Genomic DNA, 19,614 nt, shown 5'->3' on the forward strand with positions numbered 1-19,614 from the left:
TAGTTTTTATGTAGAATATCAACTGTTCATATACAATTCATGGACTGTACATTCACTCCTATGTGTACATACTGTATACACATGTATTTCACCACTTGTGCTCCCCTTAGCACATCTCTCTTTAGAACCCTTGCAGCAGCTCCCCAGCTCATTCCTTATGAAAGTGAAGGGGGGTTTGGTCAGCCTCGTCCTTACAGTCAGGCTGTTGTTCTCTCAGCTAGGAGAGTCACACCAAACAACCTCTGCTACATTCATCCCTCTGTCACCTTCATTAGGATCTAACCCTACTACTTTAAAATTAGCTGCTGTGTAAATAAAATTAAAAATTTGAATTTGAATGGGTATCTTTTAAACCTAGAGGTGTGTAGGCAGTAACCAGAAATGAAGTTTGAGTATAGCAGTGTTTACTAAATCAGCTCTTGTACAGGCAATCTGCTCTGATAGTGCTTACAGTGGATGTTGGCTTGCGGACCAATTGTTAAGTAATAGTACCACCATGTACAATAATTACAAATTTTATTTACGTTGTTATGTTTATGTTGGAGGTCTTTAGTAGAGGGCGTTTTTGAAAGTAAGTAATTCAGTCAGAAAAATGATGAAATCCCCTTTTCACAAAGAAGTTTTCAAAGACAAGTAAACATAAAGAAAGCAATTTTAAATTGTCCAATTGTATAGTACTGTACTTTAGAAAAGTAAAACTACTACAGGCATTCAGTCAGATGTGTTTAACTGATGTGTTGTTAACTGATCTTTCAGGTTCCCCAGGTAGCCAATTGAACTAATAGTATTTAAGGCAGGAGATTCAGAAGATATCAATTCTTCCAGTTGTAATGTAAAAATACAAGAAAAGGTGTTTAGTTTCAAATCATTGGGCATAAATACTGATGTTTTCCAACGGAATCTGTTTTACAGATCATGCAGGTCTTTTCTCCCCTCAGACTGACACTTTGTGTTCTGGATGTCTGGTAATTTTACAGATGGGTGATATTTACAATTTTTGCTCACAAGTGACACTTGTTAAGTTTTACTTTGCTTACAAATAAAGAGTATTTATTTAATTTGTTCCCATGCAGAATCAAATATTTTCAAATATTACTCATTTCAACATTTAGACAAGTGAGTATTGTATTCACATACTGTATTCAGCTAAAATACCTGGAAACGGACATGATACAATACTAATGGTTTCATATACAGTACTTGGCACCCAACTTTTATATTTTCACGCTTATTTTAAAATTGCAGTCCTCCTTATTTGCCGCGTGACTGTGCTATTCAAAGAAATTACGGGTATGCACTGTCATTACACAAGACGCGTGTGGTAACTTTGAGTCAAACCGCACAGTGCGGTTTTGTGCACTAAAGTCAGGCAATCCTCGATCGCCGCAGACTTGATCAGAACAGTTGACTTCAGCTTTCCCTTTAAATTCGATTACTCTCCCTTGCTTGTGACCTTGTGATGTGACATCACTCCTACTATTTATACAGTCACTTCTTAACAGCTGTTAGTAGGGGGAGTGGGTTTTTTTTTTGGAATTAGAAAAAGCGGTTAAATATTTTGTCTGAGACTGCGTCAGCCAAGGTAGTGAGCAGTAATATTCTCACTCAAATAATGGCGGTCAGCGTTTTGTCGTCTAACTACAGTTCATTTTAATCCGTGTTGTAGCCTTTTAGAAACTGGTATTCGAAAATTCTATTTGAATAGGCGCTGTTATTTTAGGCAGTGGTATCTTCAGGAATTTAGTGCTGAAGATAAACTGGTGCTCAAGATACTAGACTATTTTAATGGCGCAGTGTTATAAAGGTTAGTTTTAAAGAAAGATTTGAGCCAAATTATAAACACATTTAGCGGTTTACATATAACTGAGCTTATATTTGCTTAGAGATTACAGGTGTATCCGTAACTAGCAATGGCTTTTGTTACTTCCCCTCCGGCCACCTCGACAAGCCGGGCATCCCGGACCACAAGGCGCAGCACGGCTGGGGTCTCTCCGTCGGGCTCCAGCCCCACGCGTCTGAGTCGTTTGCAGGAGAAAGAGGAGCTCAGGCAGCTCAATGATCGCCTTGCCGCTTACATCGAGCGAGTCCAGCAGCTGGAGAATGACAAAGCCTCCATACAGCTTCTGCTGGAAGAGAAAGAGGAAAACTCGTCCCGGGAGGTGGATAAAATCCGGCTGCTGTACGGCTCGGAGCTCGCCGAGGCCAGGAAGCTGCTGGACGATACGGCCAACGAAAGAGCCAGGCTTCAGCTAGAGCTAAGCAAGCTCACAGAGGACCACCGGCAGCTGCAGACGAGGTAAACGGCTAAGCAGTTGCTGCAGACGGCTTAAGACGCAGTCGTGAGCCCTCCTGTCCATAAGCAATGTAAAGACGAGTTTAAACAGGTGTAGTCGAAATGTTGTCGAATGCAGAGTTCAGAGGGCCTTGACTTGTCTTTCCCTGTGCAGGTGGGCCTGTTACACCTTCTGTGTAGAAAAAGACTCATTTGAAGAATACTTACGAATACAGACCATTTTATTTTTATATATTTCGTCAAATAATTCTGCGCATTTTCTATAAACATAATAAACGAATACCCCCCCCCCCCCCCCCCCCAGAAATAAACACGTACCCCACCCCACATATAAGCTGATGGTTCCCGTCGAATGTTTATGTTTTGCCCTTGGCTTTCATCAGTGAGTTACCTTTGATCAGATTTCCACCTCGGTGTAAATTGAGCCCTTGATAGATGAGGGGCCTGTATTCTGAATACAAGTGTCCAAGTCTCCACTTCATTAGGTGGGGGATAACCTTAATCTTCTTTTTCATTAATGCTTTTTTTATTTCCAAGATAGTGTGACTGAATTGAAAGTAAATGTCAAGTATCAGGTGCTTAGGTCTGGAAAAACTGCCTTTGTGCTTGGAGGGTTCAATCAGTCCTGAAGCTGTACTCCTTGAGGTTATTCTGTGTACAGTAGGTTTTTTGATCGGTTTGCCGTGAAGTGTCTCTTACAGTCCCTGTCCCTCACCTCTGTTCTCAGGAACAGTAAGAAGGAGGCTGAGTTGACCACAGCAGCTGGTCGTTTAAGAAACCTTGAAGCTCTGCTCAACTCCAAAGAAGCAGAAGTGGCCAACTTGCTGGCAGGAAACAGAAGACTGGAAAACGAAACTTCTGAACATACTGCTCAGATTGCCAAAGTAATTATAAAGTGCATTCTAGTACCACTATTCCGGATTAATTCATCCTTACATTTTTAAAGTCAGTTTGCTTCCTTAACTCAAAGCAATAGAACATGGCTCTTGTATTAGATGATAACTGTCTTTAGAAGCAGTTTCACAACCACTGCCAGTTTCTTACAGTTAGCTTTTGAATAGACGAAGATGCTTGGAAATCTTCTCCTTTAATAACACTCATTCTTCTTATCTACAAACAATTATGGAGAAGAAAACCTCTGTGTTATTTTCACAAAGTGGTTTCCACCAAACTAGTTCAGTCCTATTGTTTTCAATAAGGAAAAACAAACTATTTCTAGCTTCACATGTCCTAATTATTGTGTCACCAGTTCTGGACTGGCTGATGTTATTTTAGGTAATGAGCCTGAGACTGCCTTGCTCTCTCAGACAGCCACTTTATGGACTAAACTGGATGGCCCATTAGGATTTTTTAGATCTTCCCAAAAGATTTAAGCAGCACGTAACTTCATTTGTAGTGTTCTTGTTTTAGGAAAAAGTTTCCAGAACCATGGTGGCTTTTTTTACTACAATAGGGTCTCGACATCCGCAAATTTAACATTTGCGAATTTGCTTATTTGTGATTTGGGCTGGGTGACGTTTAGAATCCAAGTTGGATGGAAGAACAGCAGAGCGGGACAAAACTGAACTGAACTGAACTGAACTGTTAAGCACAACTTTCACATTAGCCGCACAAGAGACTAGGATTGTGAGACGAATCTAGCTGTGAATGAGTCTCTCCCTGCCACCTGCCCACGTACCCACTACCCAGAGTCCGCTTCTCAACGTGGTCTTGTTTTTGTATTGTAGCGAAAGTTCCCGGTCCAGTGTTGGCAGCATGGGGACTGACAGGCTGGAGAAGACTTTACAAGCTCACTGACAGTTTCATTGCCCTTTTCATTACAGTGGGGTGTGCTAATTACAGAGCTTGTAAGGGGAAATAGCTTGTTAGGCACAAGGAGAAAATGCAGACATCCACTGGAAGCAGAGGAGGGATTCATATTATCTATTTTAGCTGATTAACTTGAGTTTGTGATTATTGGTGTTGGTTTTAGTTGACTGATGTTATTTTAATTAACTTAAAGCCAAAGCAATAGTAAGTTAATTATCATAAAGTGTAAGAGAGTTAAATAAGTCTTTTAACCATGCATGCAATACACAATAGTACATTATGAAACGGGAACAAGTAAAGCTTTACTCCATGCTGAAAAGAGAAGACAAGAGACATGACGTTTCGACTGTGGAGCCTTCTTTGGGTGAAGAAGGCTTCACAGCCGAAATGTTGTCTCTTTTCTTCTCTCTTCAGCATGGTGTAAAGTTTTACTTCTTTTGCAGCCTACGCATGCTGACGCAACTACCTACTTGAACTACTTCATTATGAAACAGTACAGTATTGGACTTGGTTATTCCGGATGTAGATTTGACTATTCACAGCAGTTCTCTGCACCACAATCCTGCGAATGTTGAGACCCTACTGTATTCCTTACTATTAGCCAAAATCACAGTTTTCCAATCTATTCCATGGACAAATGCATGACTTCATTGTCTGTGTTCCCTAGCTAGAATCTGCACTAAATGATGCCAGGACACAGCTCCATGATGAAATGTTGCGAAGAGTTGACTTGGAGAACCAAGTGCAGACACTGCGGGAACAGATGGATTTTCAGAAGCAGCTCAGTGAGGAAGTATGGGAGATTTGTAAATCCGTGGTTTCTTTGTTATGGTTATTGATGTTTTAGTTATAATGATATAGTAACCTTTTGCATTTGTTTGTTGTTACATCTCAAAGAGCTTTACGGATAGGCAGGGACTCACTTCCTCCATCAGTGAAGTGCAGCCCCACCTAGTGGCACAGGTTGTCATTCTGCTCTCTCAGGCAGCAGATCAGGTGGAAGAGGGAGAAACAGCTTCACCAGCTGAATTAATGGAAAACTCTGTGGAGACCAGGTTGTTGAAGCCCAGAGTGGAATTTTTGTACCCTTATAAGTATGGAATTAACTGTAATTAACCTTGGTTAATGTCTGATCCAAAGGAAGGCACCTTCTATAGCATGGTGTCACTGATCACTAGGAGGCAAACTGGGGCTTTTTTGTATGGAAGTTCCCATCAGAGGGAAGAGCGCCATCTATTTATCTACAAGGAGCAATTACAGCTGCATCATAGTACAAGACTCAGCTATGCTTAGCTTCTGAGCTCTGACAGTATCAGGCTATATAAAGTTAGCCTAATTCTGCTTTAAAACGGTCATATTTACATTTTTTAAGGGTTGATAGAAGAGCTGTATTTGTTATTCATCATTACAAAGTGCTCTTTGAATTGACACATACTGTAAGAATGTGTAAGAGTCCTCTTTTGTTGCTAAGCATGTTCTGGATGGTGCTTTGGGGTACTTTTGAGTTCAGCCTTTGAATGTGAGGCCGCCTCATTGCAGATACTCAACACTGTGATCTCCGTAGGAAATCAGGGAAACGAGGACCCGCCATGAGAAAAAATTGGTGGAGCTGGATTCTGGCCGGCGGAAGGAGTTTGAGAGTAAACTGGCAGAGGCGCTGAAACAGCTCCGAAGTGAGCACGAGTGTGACATCCAGCAGTACAAGGAGGAACTCGAGAGAACATTCAGTGCAAAGGTATATAGCCTTTCAACTACTCTAAGAGCTTTATTCCATAATTATATAGAATGTTTTACAAAGCAAAAGGGCAAGAGAGGTCTGCCTGTCAGGGCAAAAGCAAGTGAAGTGGACTGTTGCTCTCAAGACTTCCCTGGGTTGACGTCTGTATATGCACATTTTTTCTGTGATGCAGTCATGGATCAGTCAGCAGAACTTCATGTATAGGACAGTCTTAGACCAGCAGCTGGCAGAGAGCAAAGAGGTAAAGTGCCAAGAGGAAACTGAAATCAGGAAGGGAACTTGGCTTCGCTTGAAGGTACTATATTCCTCAAGTAGAGCAGAAAGTAAAACAGTAAATATAATAGCATATAAGTGGGACGTGTGAGTTGGTCCTTTACAGGAGGTCAAGAATAAAGCAAAACTTAAGCTCAGCAATAATTTCTATAGGCATCTCCCTGTAGAATGTGTGGCAGTACGTTGTGTGTGTTTTTAGGCTGCGCAGTTCGCTGGCTTCATGTCTGATATCTCTGATATTAGCGCCGCTGTGAAATTGCTCTGTTGTATGCTCTTTATTATCTGAAGTAGGTGTGAGCATTAAAGCTCTGTAAAATATTTATTTCCCTGGTGTAGAGAAAGGGTGCACCTGAGCTCACTCTTGGTGTGGTTCTGGCACGAATGCCCAAGTAGCCTTGTGACCCTTTAATACTGTATAGTCCTCTTAATTAAGCCAACAGGTGTTAATGCCGAGAGGTATTCACACAGCTGACACGCAAGAGTGAGAGGGCTGGTTTTCTTGTCTCTGGGGCCCTCTGGTGGCCCTAGAGAGACTCGGGAGGTGAACTTTTTCTTTGCTACAGTATGTCACAAGTATCTCTCATAGCTTAAGTAATCGAAAGGGTCCTAAACATAGGAAAGTCTAGGTCTGTATGAAGTGCCGTGTGGGAGTGTACCAGGTTTCCTGTGGTGTCTTTGCCATGTAGCTGGAGAACGCACAGCTGGCTGCTGCCAAGAACAGCGATTTAGCCTGTGCGTCAAGAGAAGAGCTCATGGGAACTAAAATGAGAGTGGAAACTTTATCATCTCAGCTCAGCCATTTTCAAAAGCAGGTAAAGAAATTTTTCATTTTCTCTAATCACTGCAATCTGTGTCAAACTCATTGTTTGGGAGTGTAACTTTTAGCTGTGTAACTAAACTGTTCGTAATGTGAACAGCTGCAGTAGCATTTTGATTGACCTAGATGGCCCCCTTTGACTTGAAATAGTCCTTAAGGGCGATTTCTGCACTTAAACCACCATCTCAGACTGAAGGTAAGTACAGCGCAGAAAATCTAAATTTGTGATTTCTTATTAGGCATGAATGTTTAAACAGTTTTCCATAATTTTAAAAGGTCAAATTTTTAAAAAGGCATCATAATATTGAAGAAGAGTATTTTATCCAGCCTCTTCAGTGAGAAGATTTCTGCAAACCAAGAGAACCTTAGACATATCCCCAGGTGGCCTGTGTGGCCTCCTTCTCAAGCTAGCCCAGTTGACACCAGGTTTAGCCCATTTTGTGTCATTTCCATGACAGAACACCACATTAGAGGCTAAAGTCAGGGACCTGGAAGAGGCACTAGACCGGGAGAGAGTTTCTGGTCATCAGCGGGTGATGGAGAAAGACCGGGAGATGGTGGAAATGAGGCAGCGGATGCAGGCTCAGCTGGAGGAATATGCCAATCTCCTAGATGTGAAACTGGCCCTGGACATGGAGATCAATGCCTATAGGAAAATGCTGGAAGGAGAAGAACAGAGGTACTGTGATAACGACTCATTTTACATCCTCGGTGGGATAAGCTTCACTGGGTTAAATGGTCCTGGAGTTGTAGCTGTAGTCATCCCTCATTGATTCATTGTGCCTGTAACGAATCGCCATATGCAAGATGATTCCAGTGGTGCTGTCCGTTCATGGGAAAACTGCCCAATGGTCTGTATTCAGTAACTCTGTGTGATAGCTGATACAATTCCCATTTGCTTGGCAGGTTCAACCTTTCCCCCAGCCCCTCGCCTCAGACAGCTGTCCCCCGCAGTCACGCGCACAGCTCCTGGAGACCGCGTGGCAAGAAAAGGAAACTAGAGGAGAGACCAGGCGTCTCTACTGGGTACAAAATATCCCAGCATTCCTCATCTGTAGGAGGAGTGTCTGTCGATGAGGTTGACTTGGAAGGAAATTTTGTCAAGCTCAGGAATAATTCAGACACTGTGAGTACAACTTCAGCGGTTATTTTGAAACCTCTCTTTTGTTGTTCATGCACTTCTCAAAAAATGTTGTCAAACTTCTTACTAGACTCTAGATTTTGTGGTTTTATTTTGCTTATTTGCAGGACCAGCCTATTGGTGGATGGATTCTGAAAAATTATACAGCAGTGCCAGGAACTGCATTTACAATCCCCTCTTCCTTTGTGCTCAGAGCTGGGCAGACAATCACAGTAAGTGGAGCTATAGTAATAAAATAACATTTTTGAGCATGCATTCTGCTTGCACCTAGACACAAAGCTTATAGAGGGTGACACATTGAAGCATGTTGTTGTTTCTGTATAGCATACAGGTCAGGTGAATAATCTTGCCTCCACCAAAAAGCATAACCTATTTCAACAAGGTATTTATTGAGCATTTAAGTTAGTGTCTTATATGCGTGGTGTCAGTGTGAACGACTTTAAAGCTCTTGCTGATCAGTGTATGACTGCGAGTTTTCTCCCCTCAGATCTGGGCCTCGGGGGCTGGGGTGAACCCGAACCCCCCCAGTGACTTTGTCTGGAAGAACCAGAGAACCTGGGGCACCGGCGATGACATCAGGATTGTCCTGCTGAACAGCCGAGACGAGGTAAGTGTAGGGCTTCCCCTGCCACCAGTAAAGGAACTTTAAAAAAATTAGGAACGACTTTTAAAGAATATTAAAGACGCCAAAATGACACACACTCACATGGGGTAGCCTTTATCTGCGATGAAAAGACAATGACATAATTCATCCTTCCTCTGAACTAAGTGCGATAACTAATAATGTGTCAGCTAAAGTGCCAAAATCTGACGGCTAAGCATTTTATAATTTTTCTTACTGGATGGTAATCATTTTCCTGTTTTCACATGTACACTTGCTGCTGGAAGTCTCACAAATGTGTGCTTTTTTGAGAAGCGTTCTTTATTTTCCAAGCGAGCCAGACTTGCGTGTGGTTGCCATGGCTGCCAGTGGCTGATCGTCTGCCTTACTTGAACTTGTTCCAGGGCCTGCAGTGGAGAGGAAATCGGATCGAATCGGCACATTTTGGCTTGAGAATGTGTTGGTTTTTTATCTGATAAATTGCAGCATTTTGTTTTGACTAATGTGAAACCTAACATTTTTCTCATGTTTACTGCACACTACTGCAGTGTTCTGGTCAGTAGTTCATACCAAGTCATTCCAGCAGTACATTCTTTCTGGGCAGGAGGAGAATTGACCTGATCACTTCCTTTACTTTTTCTTATGGGTCCATGTAATACACTCATCTTGTGAATATAAACGTTTTTTGCTAATTATTTGTGAATATAAATGTTTATTGCACACTGATCTATTTTATTGGCCAAGTTTTATTTCCTACCTCTGAAGCACTCTGTATCCCAGAAAATTATCCTTTTTAGGTTGAGCTTCAAGACCGGTTCAGTGGGAATGGATTGGATAATTTTGTACTGCAACATACTGTATACAGTATATTGTAGAAAATCTTTCACAAGTACAAATATGGTTAGTTTTTTTTTTTGAAAAACCAGGTAATTTCTTAATAGGAATGTATGTGTGCCCAATCTGAATGAAGTATAAGATGTATATTTCTGAAGTTTTCATGATCTGCCAAAGTAGTATTTTTATTTTATTAAAGTAATATCCTTTGAAATAAGTTATAAAACATTATATATACTATAACATATTTTAGATGCATCTTTCTTTCAAAACCACATTCCTGTGAATAACTCTTGTCAAGAAAAAAGCTCTGTAAGGAATCGCTTTGTTCTCCAAGAATTTAATCACAAAAATCCAGTTCAGAGCTTTAGGAGCATACAGTACAGTATGTAACTGAAACTAGAATGTGTACTTCCTTCACCTCTTTTTTTCTTTATATTGTAAAAAGAACTTAGAATAAAGTTTTATTAGTTCCTAAATCATTATTCATCCTTTATCAAAAGTCAAGTCAATACTGTCAGTCCCACACTAAAAAGTTCAGTTATTTCAGACTATTAGTCTTGAACAATCAAGACTGTAAGGGGACCTGCAAGTATTCAGAATTCAGAAAGGCTTGAACAGTCAACCCATTGGGCTGCTATAGAATAAGCAGGGGAAATATGAAGTAGAAATGAACAACGTGAACAAGTGTGTGTGTATAACTGAAAACAGAAGGCACATCTTTATGCAGAGGGTGGTGGAACAAGATACCTAGCCATGTTGCTAAGGCCGATATCTGAGCTTCTTCCTTCATGAAACAGTTCGACGAGAACCTCGGATTAATTTGCCGAGTGGCTTCTTCTCGTACATATTCTTATGTTCTTAAGTATTTAGCTTAAAGCCTAAACATTTGTTTTGCAACTGAAAGCGATCTCTTCGTGCAATATCTTCCTAGTGAAAAAGTATGAATGAAAAATGTCCTAGTTGAAGTATTTTGGAAGACTTGCCAATTTGAAACCACCCAAAAATATTTGTAAGCCGTTGTTAACTACTAATTACCATTTATCAAATGGTTAGCTGTTGTCTCATAGCTCTGCAGTCATGGGTTTTGGCCTTGGGAAACTTATGTATGGAGTTTGCATGTTCCTCATGGTTCCATGTGGATTTTCTTCAGATGCTTGTTTCCCACCTTCCAAAGACTTGCTGTCAAGGTTAACTGGTATCTCTAAGTTGTATCTGTGTGCTTGTGATGGATTGGTATTCTATACACAGTGTAGTCCTGCCTGGCACTATGTGGATTTCTGGGAAAAAGTTTGCAAATTTGGAAAAAGTAAACACAGTAGCACTAGCTCGTCACTGTGACGTCAGTGACAGAAGGAGAGAAGTCATTTAAAGATAAGTGTGTTAGTTTTAGCACCAGTATCTTGCATAGATTAGAGCTATACAGTAGTTACTGAATAGTTGAACAGTTACAAGTAAGAGGTTCCCATTTAGAGCAATTAAATCTTGAAATAACAATATTCAAAACATTTTCTGTAGGGAACAATAATTGATGGTGAAGGCAGTCATTCACCCTTCTTGGTTTGCATGGCTTTCAGAATAGCATGATTCTGCATGCAAGTCAGAATTGAATTCTCTGATAGTGCTAATTTCATTACAGAACTACTTTCTTGCTTAAGCTCTTGCCAAGATATGTGAGGTATACAGGTAGCTTGTGACATGAAGAGCTGTGTTTATAAGATGTATAACCAAGTAAAAAGGATGAGCATTGTAAAATTCTAGCTTGTATAGAGAACACCACTGCTCGGGATAACTGGTATTGAATGGATGCAGTGGGTCACCTGAGGCAAACCTGCGCGCTCTGTAACCAGTGCTGGTGTGTGTCGTTATCAGGTGATTGCAGAGCGAGCTCTCCTGCGCATACAGAGGGAGGTGGAGGGGGAGTCGGAGGCTGAGTTTCATGAAGATGTGGTCGCTGGCAGTGAGGTGCACTTCCGACGCCAGGTGATGACATAATAGCAGCACAGAATGATGACGGGAGAAAAAAGTATCACCAGCTTTGCATCATGTGTGACTTATTATTCATAAACGTAGGTCAAATTCAGCTCTCACTTCTCTACATTAATGAAGCCATGCAACATTTACATTTACCCTTAGGACTGATAGAAATGACTTCCGATTTGATATTTGTAACCTGTCTTGTTTCTTTCTCATGAAATTATTAAGAGTATACCAGTGTTATACACTGTGTTATCAAGTTAATTTCCTAAACATTAGCCAATGCAGAACAAAAATGTTTCAGATTGTAAAGAGATTGTTTTCTTAATTTTTTTTCTATACCTCTTTAAAGAGTTAAGAAGATGCTGAAATTGATTACACAGAGCATTCGTCCATCATAGCTGTGTTTCTGTCAGTGCAAAATGCAATAATCTTAGAGGATTTATCTCTCCAAACATGGATGCAGACTTTCACATTTATTCAGTGTTGCTGTTCTCCTCTTACCTCAGCCAAAAAGAAGAAAAAAGAAATGTTGTTCCGTCTCTTGACTTGCCTCTGTCAGTAGGAACAGACAGACTGCTTCTGTAGGTGAGGTGTACATGCAGACAGGACTCTCACGCCTTGATGGTGGCTTGCTCAGCTTTTAATTTTTTGCTTAACTGCTCTGCTATTTGTGAAAGCCTGTCTCATGCAGTATTAACATGCTTTCTCAAGGCAAGAGGTCTGATCTTGAAGGAATAATTTTTAGTATAGTGGAGAGCATTGTTGCATGAGCAGAGTCAGGCAGGTTTGCAGGTCTGTCCTGTGTCCAGGTTCTGGAGCTGCACACAGAACCTTGTCTCATAAGCTTAGTGGTCCAGGTCAGGGAAGCTGTCTGGAAAACATGCTCTTTAAACCTTTAAACCTCTTACCATGAGATCCTGCTGTACATTCAGCGAACTAGATAGTGTTGTACATAGGCTGTCTGTAGTAAAATCATTCTGTTCTGAGCCCTAAGACTTGCTGTACAATGTGCGCATACCTGGTATGTGCAGGCTGGTAGTTTTAGTGTTTTTTTTCTCCCTTCCCTAGACTGTCACTCCTGTTTCATTCAGATTGTCTGTCTGTGCATACCTCTTTAGCTTGCTGCGTATTTACTTTAGACAGCTAGACTTAAGATTAGTTTGTGCATGGAAAGCACTGACACACCACAGAGAAGAATTCTAGCACTGCTTACAGGTTTTGTGAGCATGGCATTTGTGCACAAATATCCCCTTTGTGCTGAAAATCCGTTGTTTAGGAAGTATTTAGGAAAATCTGGAAGTAACGATTCTTACAACATGTCTGTTCTTACAGGGGCATCATGTAGCTGAAGATCCCAGCTGTGCTGTTATGTAACCGTGCAAGTTATTGACCTGGAAATCCAAATGTGAAGATGCTGTTACTGGTGTCATACCTTTTGGAACTGGCAGTGTCTTGATGTATTGACTGCTCCATAACCAACTCCCCTGTTGGGTGATGAATGTACATTGCACCTCATGATGAAATAAATTTTTATTTTCCTGTCAGTTAATTTCTTAGGCACCCTGATTTGGTAAGTTTTCTGGCACGGAGGGTTCTGAGAAGACATAGATCATTGCCAGGAAGTGTGTTGGGAAAGCAGATAGGTGTAGCACACACTAGGAAATTCTGTTGACACAGCCTTATGTAGCTCCCCCCAATTCACTTAGCAAAACAAATGAAATTCTTGGCATGAATATAAGAATTATTTTGAGTATACTGTAAATGAACAGGACAGGAGTCCCTGAGGACCTCAGTCCAGCATGTTTTACAGTAGCTGTAATTTGGTTACCTGCTGTACTCCTGAGAAAAGGGTTAATTGGATAACGAAGAACTCGGGTGGAATGAAAACCAGAACGCTCTGAGTGTGGCCCTTAAGGATTATACCTGAGCACACCGTAGTATAGGACTCTAAAGTGAATATAAATTTTATAAACCACATCAGATAGCATGGTACAGTATACAGCATTAAAACAATCAAAGGTTCTGATGAAATGAGCCTCTTCCTAAAAGGCGACGATAGGTTCCCTTCGAACTATAAAATCCAGGAGTGTGCAGCAAACGAATGTCTGCATGTTTGTACCTGATCTATGATGCCGTGTCTTTCCATGTGTTGTTGGAGAATTGGAGAAGCAGGTTCTTCCAATTTTAACAAGAAAGTGTTTTTCGTCTATTGAGGTCATTTAGGATGGATCAATAACGCAAAAGACAGGTTTAGATACCCTTGTCACTACTGCTAATCTCTTCCCCATTCCTTGAATTGCTTGGACAGACAGAAGTGTGGTGAACCGTATTAAAAGAGAATAGACAGATGATACAGAGTGTTTCAGGATCTAAGTAATTGTGCCTTGCAAGAGGGGGGAAAAGATCAGCACAGCTGGTTGAATAACAGGTGTTTACCAAAACAAATCACTCAAGACACTTTGTAACTTGGACTATGTCATCTCTTTTCACTGCCTGGTAAATGGGATCTGTGTTGCATTGTCCTTGTTTTGTGCAGAAGGCATTTTAATGTTGAATCTGCCAAGTGAATGGAAATCTTCACTGTTTTGCTCTTGAAGCCAAAAACTAAGGTCTTCGTGGTCCCTTTGCCATACAGTCTTTTAGTTTAAGAGTTAAATAGTTTGCTGAAAGGGAAAAACAAGCCCTTTGTCTTTTTGTATGAATGTTTATACATTTATTGGAATATTGTACTAGTGCAATTGTGAAGGAGTATGTGAGGATTTAGGTGTCTGAGAGACATTTAATGTGTGTAACCAACAGCCAGGGTGTTTGTAACATCACTGTTTAGTTAATTTTATTATTATTGCATGTTTTTTGTTTTTAGTTTTGCTGTCTGTTCTGTTGGCATTAAATTCAGAGACATCATACATACAGTATGGGAAAGTCTTCCCTGGGAAAAAGACCCAGCTAGGTTCTGTCACAGGAAACGATCCTGATATTAACAAGATCTGTAAATGAAGTACATTTTGTGTCAAAATGTTTTCAAATGGAAAGCCTTCTTTAAACTTTTTCTCTCAAAACAAGTGGAACACAGCCTTTTTGTGAAATGTCTTTTCAGTCACTGGCAATTACTTGTGCTTGCTGCACTGAAAAGCATAAGTTATTTTGTATTTTAATACAAATTTTGTTATGTAATAAAAGCAGCATAATGTTTCCTGTTGGAATTGTTATTTTTTTTTCAGTCATCCTACAGGATTATTTTTTTACAAAATAAAACTTAATCTATTACATTTTATACAGCATAATTTTTCAGTTGTACAGTACAAGCAAAACGTGGATCATCATTGTTAGAAATTGTTTTTAAAAGTCACATATATAATACCACTTTGATTCCTTACTAAACACTACATAACGGAAACAGTACAGTAAAGGTAAAAATACAGGTCTCCGTGCTACTATGCTGTAGGAAGGAATTTGCAAAGATATTCAAACTGCCATAAAAAGAAACAGTGCTTAAGGGATGAACAAAGCCTATCAGTTATTCCACACCAGTCCTGAAGAGTACCACTCATTCACATTAATCATGTCTGATTTTTGATCTAATTGGTTCTTCATCTCTGCTCCTGAGTATTGGCAATTGAGGTTTTCATGAATTATTTCCATAATGTACAGAAAACCTATTTTAAGTTTATACTTTTTTTTGCTAGAGTTGATCACTGAACACATGCAGTTCACTTTTACTGTAGGTACAGTAATTTAAAACATTTTTGGACCATAGTAGTATTATCTTCACTCATTGTACCCTGGAAGCCGCTTTTGAGATCAGGAGCCTTTTTTTTCAAGTGTATGCTTCAAAGAACATTTATGTAAAAAAAGAAATTTGTAGAGGCTTCAACGACTCATATGCAGAAAAGGAGGATTAAATTATGATAGTGGGGGACAGTTTTTGTGGGCTACATAAAAATAACACTTTATACTTTTCATTGTGTCTTTGCAGACAGAAAGATAGGATGGGGAAACTAAATGATCCAAGACAGAGGTTTGGGAAAAGAGCTCTTCTTTCAAGATTGCAGCATTGTATTAATCTTAAGTGAAGTTGTATGCACAGTTTAGCAGTTTGGTTTTAAAACATGACAACTGAATTCCAAATCATTTGGTATATAAAATATATTCTTTTTTTTTTACAAAAGTTCAAAAACTTGTTACATGTTCAACTATGTGAGTGTTCTAAGAACAAAAAAGAAGTGCTTTGAGAGTCTAGACTGAGTACTGTCTCCATTAGCTAAACAATAGTTTCCTTGTTCTTGTCTTTGCTCGTGGTGCTGGGTGGGACAGCCTGCACTGGACTGGGCAGTACCACTGGTCTTGGAATCTGAAGTCGGACTTTCTGATTAGTCCTTCTCCATTTCTTGAAGAGTTGAATGTGATATCGTATCGAGACCTGTAATAGCAAAAGAAAAACTCATGACTTAAGGCCTTAGTAAGGGCCTAAATGAAAACTGTGTGGAAGTTAATTTAATAACTGAGAACCCAAGGCACTTCTTTACCCAAAGGCTGGTAGGAGTATGGAACAAGATACCCAACCATGCTGTTAATCCTCATTCCTTGGTTTACTTCAAGAATTGGCTGTATGGATCCTTGAATCAAAGGGCTAGTAATGGTACTGTAAAAACAGGCTAGATTTGAATGAAGCTGAATGGCTTCCTTTCATTTTGTAACCTTTTTTAATGGGCTTATGTTCTTAATATGAGCAGATTTCAGTGTAGGATTTGATACTGTTCTTTAATGTATGATGTGTTTCTTGATTTATTTCTTAGAGAAGCTAGGCTTATTGCTTCTACACATAGAATCAAGTTTGGGGGATTCAGTCAATCAGATTTCCCTTCAAGTCAAAATGACTTTGAACCAGGCTGTTTAAAGTGTTTAAAGCCCACTCTTTTAACATGGTGTTTACATAACAGTAATTGGCTTCTTTTTTCCCCCAGCTCTTCCTAGTTGTGAGTCTCTGATTCTGTGTGAAAAACAGTAAGACACATCAAGCAAGGGCTTGGTGAGGGTTAATTCCCACAGATCCTCTTCAATATCAATGGGCCCAGTCAGCCCATACAGCCCAGGTGCAAGGCTGTGCGTTACTGCTGCCTGTGGAAACCCACAGGATCGCTGATCTGACACCTGCCAGGACTGGGGCAGCAGCACAGCACTGGTCTCCAGGGGACACAATGTGTTCTGCCTGTTCTCCTAGTTACCATCTTGACCCCATTAGGTGCTTAACTGAACAAATAAAAGATTTTTCCAGGTTTTAAGGCTGGTGGCAATTTAAAATGGATCATGCAGTGGAGCAGCATCTTGGACAGAATCGCAACTAAAAACGGCAGTCTCAGCCACCTGACGTACTGAACATGCCACAGCCGTCACGCATTTGGCCTCAAAAGTCATGTCTGTTTCACTCTTTTAAACTTACAGTTGTCCAGAAAAGGTAAATGGTGAAAAGTGCAAGTGTGAGGACTATGAGTCCAATTGCTTCCATGCTGCTGCTGTAATAGAGGTCCGTGGCTCCCTGGACACACAGCCACCCTGACAGACTGGCTAATGGAGTTATAAACATGAAGCAGATGGCATCTCCACACAGAGTTCTCCTCTGATGCTGCATCGCTGGGGCTTGCAGCCACTGAAAATGAAAAATAATGACTATTACTATTACTTACTGAGCATCAGAACAAACCTGAATTGTACTTCACATGTTTAAAGGTAGTTTTGATCAGATTGTTTTATTTCTGTTCTCAAATTAATCTTAAACAACAGCAGTCAAGAATGTGGATGATGATAAAATAAACCTTAGAGGAGAGATGTTTCCTCACATGGCTTCAGCGTGACTAAAGCAAGGAAGAAGTAAATGAAGAACGGAGCATGAAGTTGATGGAGTACACAGTGTATTGTTCTTCTTAAACACGTGACTTCATCAGTAGATTAACAGCTATTTCAAGCTACAGTTCTCACATGAGATAATGTCCATTAACACAGTAATACCTTAATGATTCCCTGTTCCCCTGCTTTAGAAAGGAAACTCTTATCTAATCTCATTTCCCTGTTAAGTGGTATTAGTTTAAATGACATTAGTTAGTATGGTTATTAGTTTAACAGAATGCATGCTCATACAGGTCTTCTTGACTTTTGTACAAAAAGTCTATCGGGTATTACAAGAAACTGACCAATATCTGGTGTTCTGTTATGGTTACTTTATGGTTGTTCTTTATAGGTCAGTGGTTTACAGGTTGCAATGGTAAAGAGTGTGAGGGAGATCTACAGCTCCATCTACAATTTTGTCAAGCCCCCCTGATCAAACTTGTGCTGAGTCTCACTGCTTGCATTAATCACAGCTCAGCAGCCTGTCCATACACGGGCACGCTTCTCTGTGGCTGGAGTTATCAGTGGCTGGGGTGGAGGATAAGCACAAGGAAGTGAAAGGAAGTGTTTTTGTAATGGCTGCTTGCCGGCACAAAAAAACATTTAAGGAAGATCCCCAAATCTCCCCAGTCAATTTCCCTCCAACTATAGGGTTTAAAACCAGTTGCGGCTTGTCTTTACAAAGCTGCTTTACTTAGCTTCCATGTGACTGTGTACAAAATACACATTAGAAATGATTCTGCTTGAATCCTCAAATTAAAGGCTAAAACCGTCTCCCTTCCTTCCTTTTCCAGTCTTTTCAATGATAACTCCGATCCCCAGACCACTGATGGAGCCAGCCCAAGGACGCTATTGCACTAAATTCCTTCTCGCTGTTAAATTCCCAGACCTGTCACGTTTTTCAGACGTACACTAAGCCACATTGTGCTTCAGTTCCCTCTTCTTTTACCTCACTGAGTGGCTTTGGCAAGCGTTCCAAGGCAAATTCAAAGTGACAGAGCTCACAGTGGCTTGTGTTTGAAGCTGTCAGCCAGTGCTCCAGACAGCTGCGGTGCAGCTTGGCCAGTGTGCCTGAGCACCGACAGGGCGACAGCAGCTCCTCGCCACCGCTGCCCTCATGGCAGATCCTGCAGAAGGGGTCCTCACTGCAGAGGCTGCATTGAAACAGAGGAATCGTCTACAATCATACAGAAAAAGTGAAAGCTCAATCACTGCTTCCGAATATGCGCTTGTAGGGCTGTACTTAAGGAATAGGCAAATACTGCAAAATTCAAAACTAATATTGATCACAGTTATTCTTTTTAAGTTCCCAGAGCTGTACACTCAGAAGTTAAAGTTATGCCCGAGGGTGAAGTGTATCTTCTTTGTAAAATCAGATAAAGAAAACGGTCAGTGAGTTAAATAAACAGAAGCAGTTTTAGGAAAAAAAACCTTTCCTCTTTGTTTTCCCTGAGATCTTGTCTATTGCTGGACTCGCCCACCTGCTGGCGCTGGAGACTGCAAGGGGGACAGAGGTTCTGCCCTCAGTATCTTCCTGCACACAGGGGCTGGGCAGCTGCTCCACCGTAAGCTGCAGTAAGGAGGTGACCACTGATGGACTGTCCAGAGGGTCCTCACAATCCATGTCTGCTGCCTAGGGATCTGTCCATTCCACTGTTTCCTACAGCAGGCCCATACAATCCACCTGAAATGCAGAGGCAGACTGAGAACCACAGCCGAGAAACACACACTTCTTGGACTCAGTGACAGTGCACTGAACTAAGAACCACATCGCATGTTCGGTTCTAATGGTAAGCTTGCATCCAGTAAAGTGGACGCTCAGTGATCGTGCTGGGAATGCAGCGTCTCTGTGGATCCCATTTAAGCCACCTTTGCACTAAGCCTCCTCCACACCCACCAAACGTGACGGCGTAAGCTAATACCTGTGAAGTAGTGTATAATTACCACAGATCTAGAGGGAAATCTCGCCCAACATGCAGCATTATCTAATGGAAAAAACGGCGACTGGGACATATTGTTCTTGGATAGAATCCTCCCTCATTTTAGTACAAAACAAAGTTGGAAATAAACTGTCTAGCCACGCTGTTATGGCCCAGCTTTGCCTTGCTATTGATTTGTGTTTGTTGTAGGTGCTGCAGGAGCAACAGGGCTTACAGAATCTGATTCTAAACATCTGTGTGTCCTTTCACCAGCGTTAGTGTTAAATAAATAACAGAGGAGGCGCACAGACTAAAAACAGTCAATC

At 40.8% G+C, this 19,614-nt stretch overlaps 2 protein-coding genes across 4 annotated transcripts; one reads left to right on the forward strand and one right to left on the reverse strand.

The window, feature by feature from the left end:
• Window positions 1-1,469: 1,469 nt before the first annotated feature.
• Window positions 1,470-14,677, forward strand: lmnl3 (lamin L3). Of its 3 annotated transcripts, none has more exons than XR_016091354.1 (12): window positions 1,470-2,296; window positions 3,021-3,177; window positions 4,770-4,895; window positions 5,667-5,837; window positions 6,800-6,925; window positions 7,389-7,609; window positions 7,837-8,056; window positions 8,179-8,283; window positions 8,559-8,678; window positions 11,379-11,575; window positions 11,993-12,071; window positions 12,819-12,877. XR_016091354.1 is itself a non-coding variant. In XM_088922165.1 (12 exons), exons 1-11 carry the CDS (start codon window positions 1,911-1,913, stop codon window positions 12,029-12,031), a joined length of 1,782 nt encoding a protein of 593 aa, XP_088778291.1. In that variant the 5' UTR covers window positions 1,470-1,910; the 3' UTR covers window positions 12,032-12,071; window positions 12,819-14,677. The 3 variants fall into 3 exon arrangements, 2 of the variants coding, with proteins under 2 accessions (XP_088778291.1, XP_088778290.1); XM_088922165.1 differs by having other exon boundaries at window positions 11,379-11,489; window positions 12,819-14,677; XM_088922164.1 differs by lacking the exon at window positions 11,993-12,071 and having other exon boundaries at window positions 11,379-11,489; window positions 12,819-14,677.
• A 1,070-nt stretch (window positions 14,678-15,747) lies between these two features.
• Window positions 15,748-18,993, reverse strand: marchf3 (membrane associated ring-CH-type finger 3). The gene is made up of 4 exons (XM_088921958.1): window positions 18,851-18,993; window positions 18,319-18,523; window positions 16,927-17,133; window positions 15,748-15,906 (listed from the first exon to the last, which is right to left on the reverse strand). The coding sequence occupies exons 1-4, from the start codon at window positions 18,991-18,993 to the stop codon at window positions 15,748-15,750; spliced, it is 714 nt and encodes a 237-aa protein (XP_088778084.1).
• Between the last annotated feature and the right edge of the window lie 621 nt (window positions 18,994-19,614).

This window comes from Atractosteus spatula, chromosome 7 (assembly GCF_055471065.1).
Source record: "Atractosteus spatula isolate fAtrSpa1 chromosome 7, fAtrSpa1.hap1, whole genome shotgun sequence".
NCBI classification, from domain to species: domain Eukaryota; kingdom Metazoa; phylum Chordata; class Actinopteri; order Semionotiformes; family Lepisosteidae; genus Atractosteus; species Atractosteus spatula.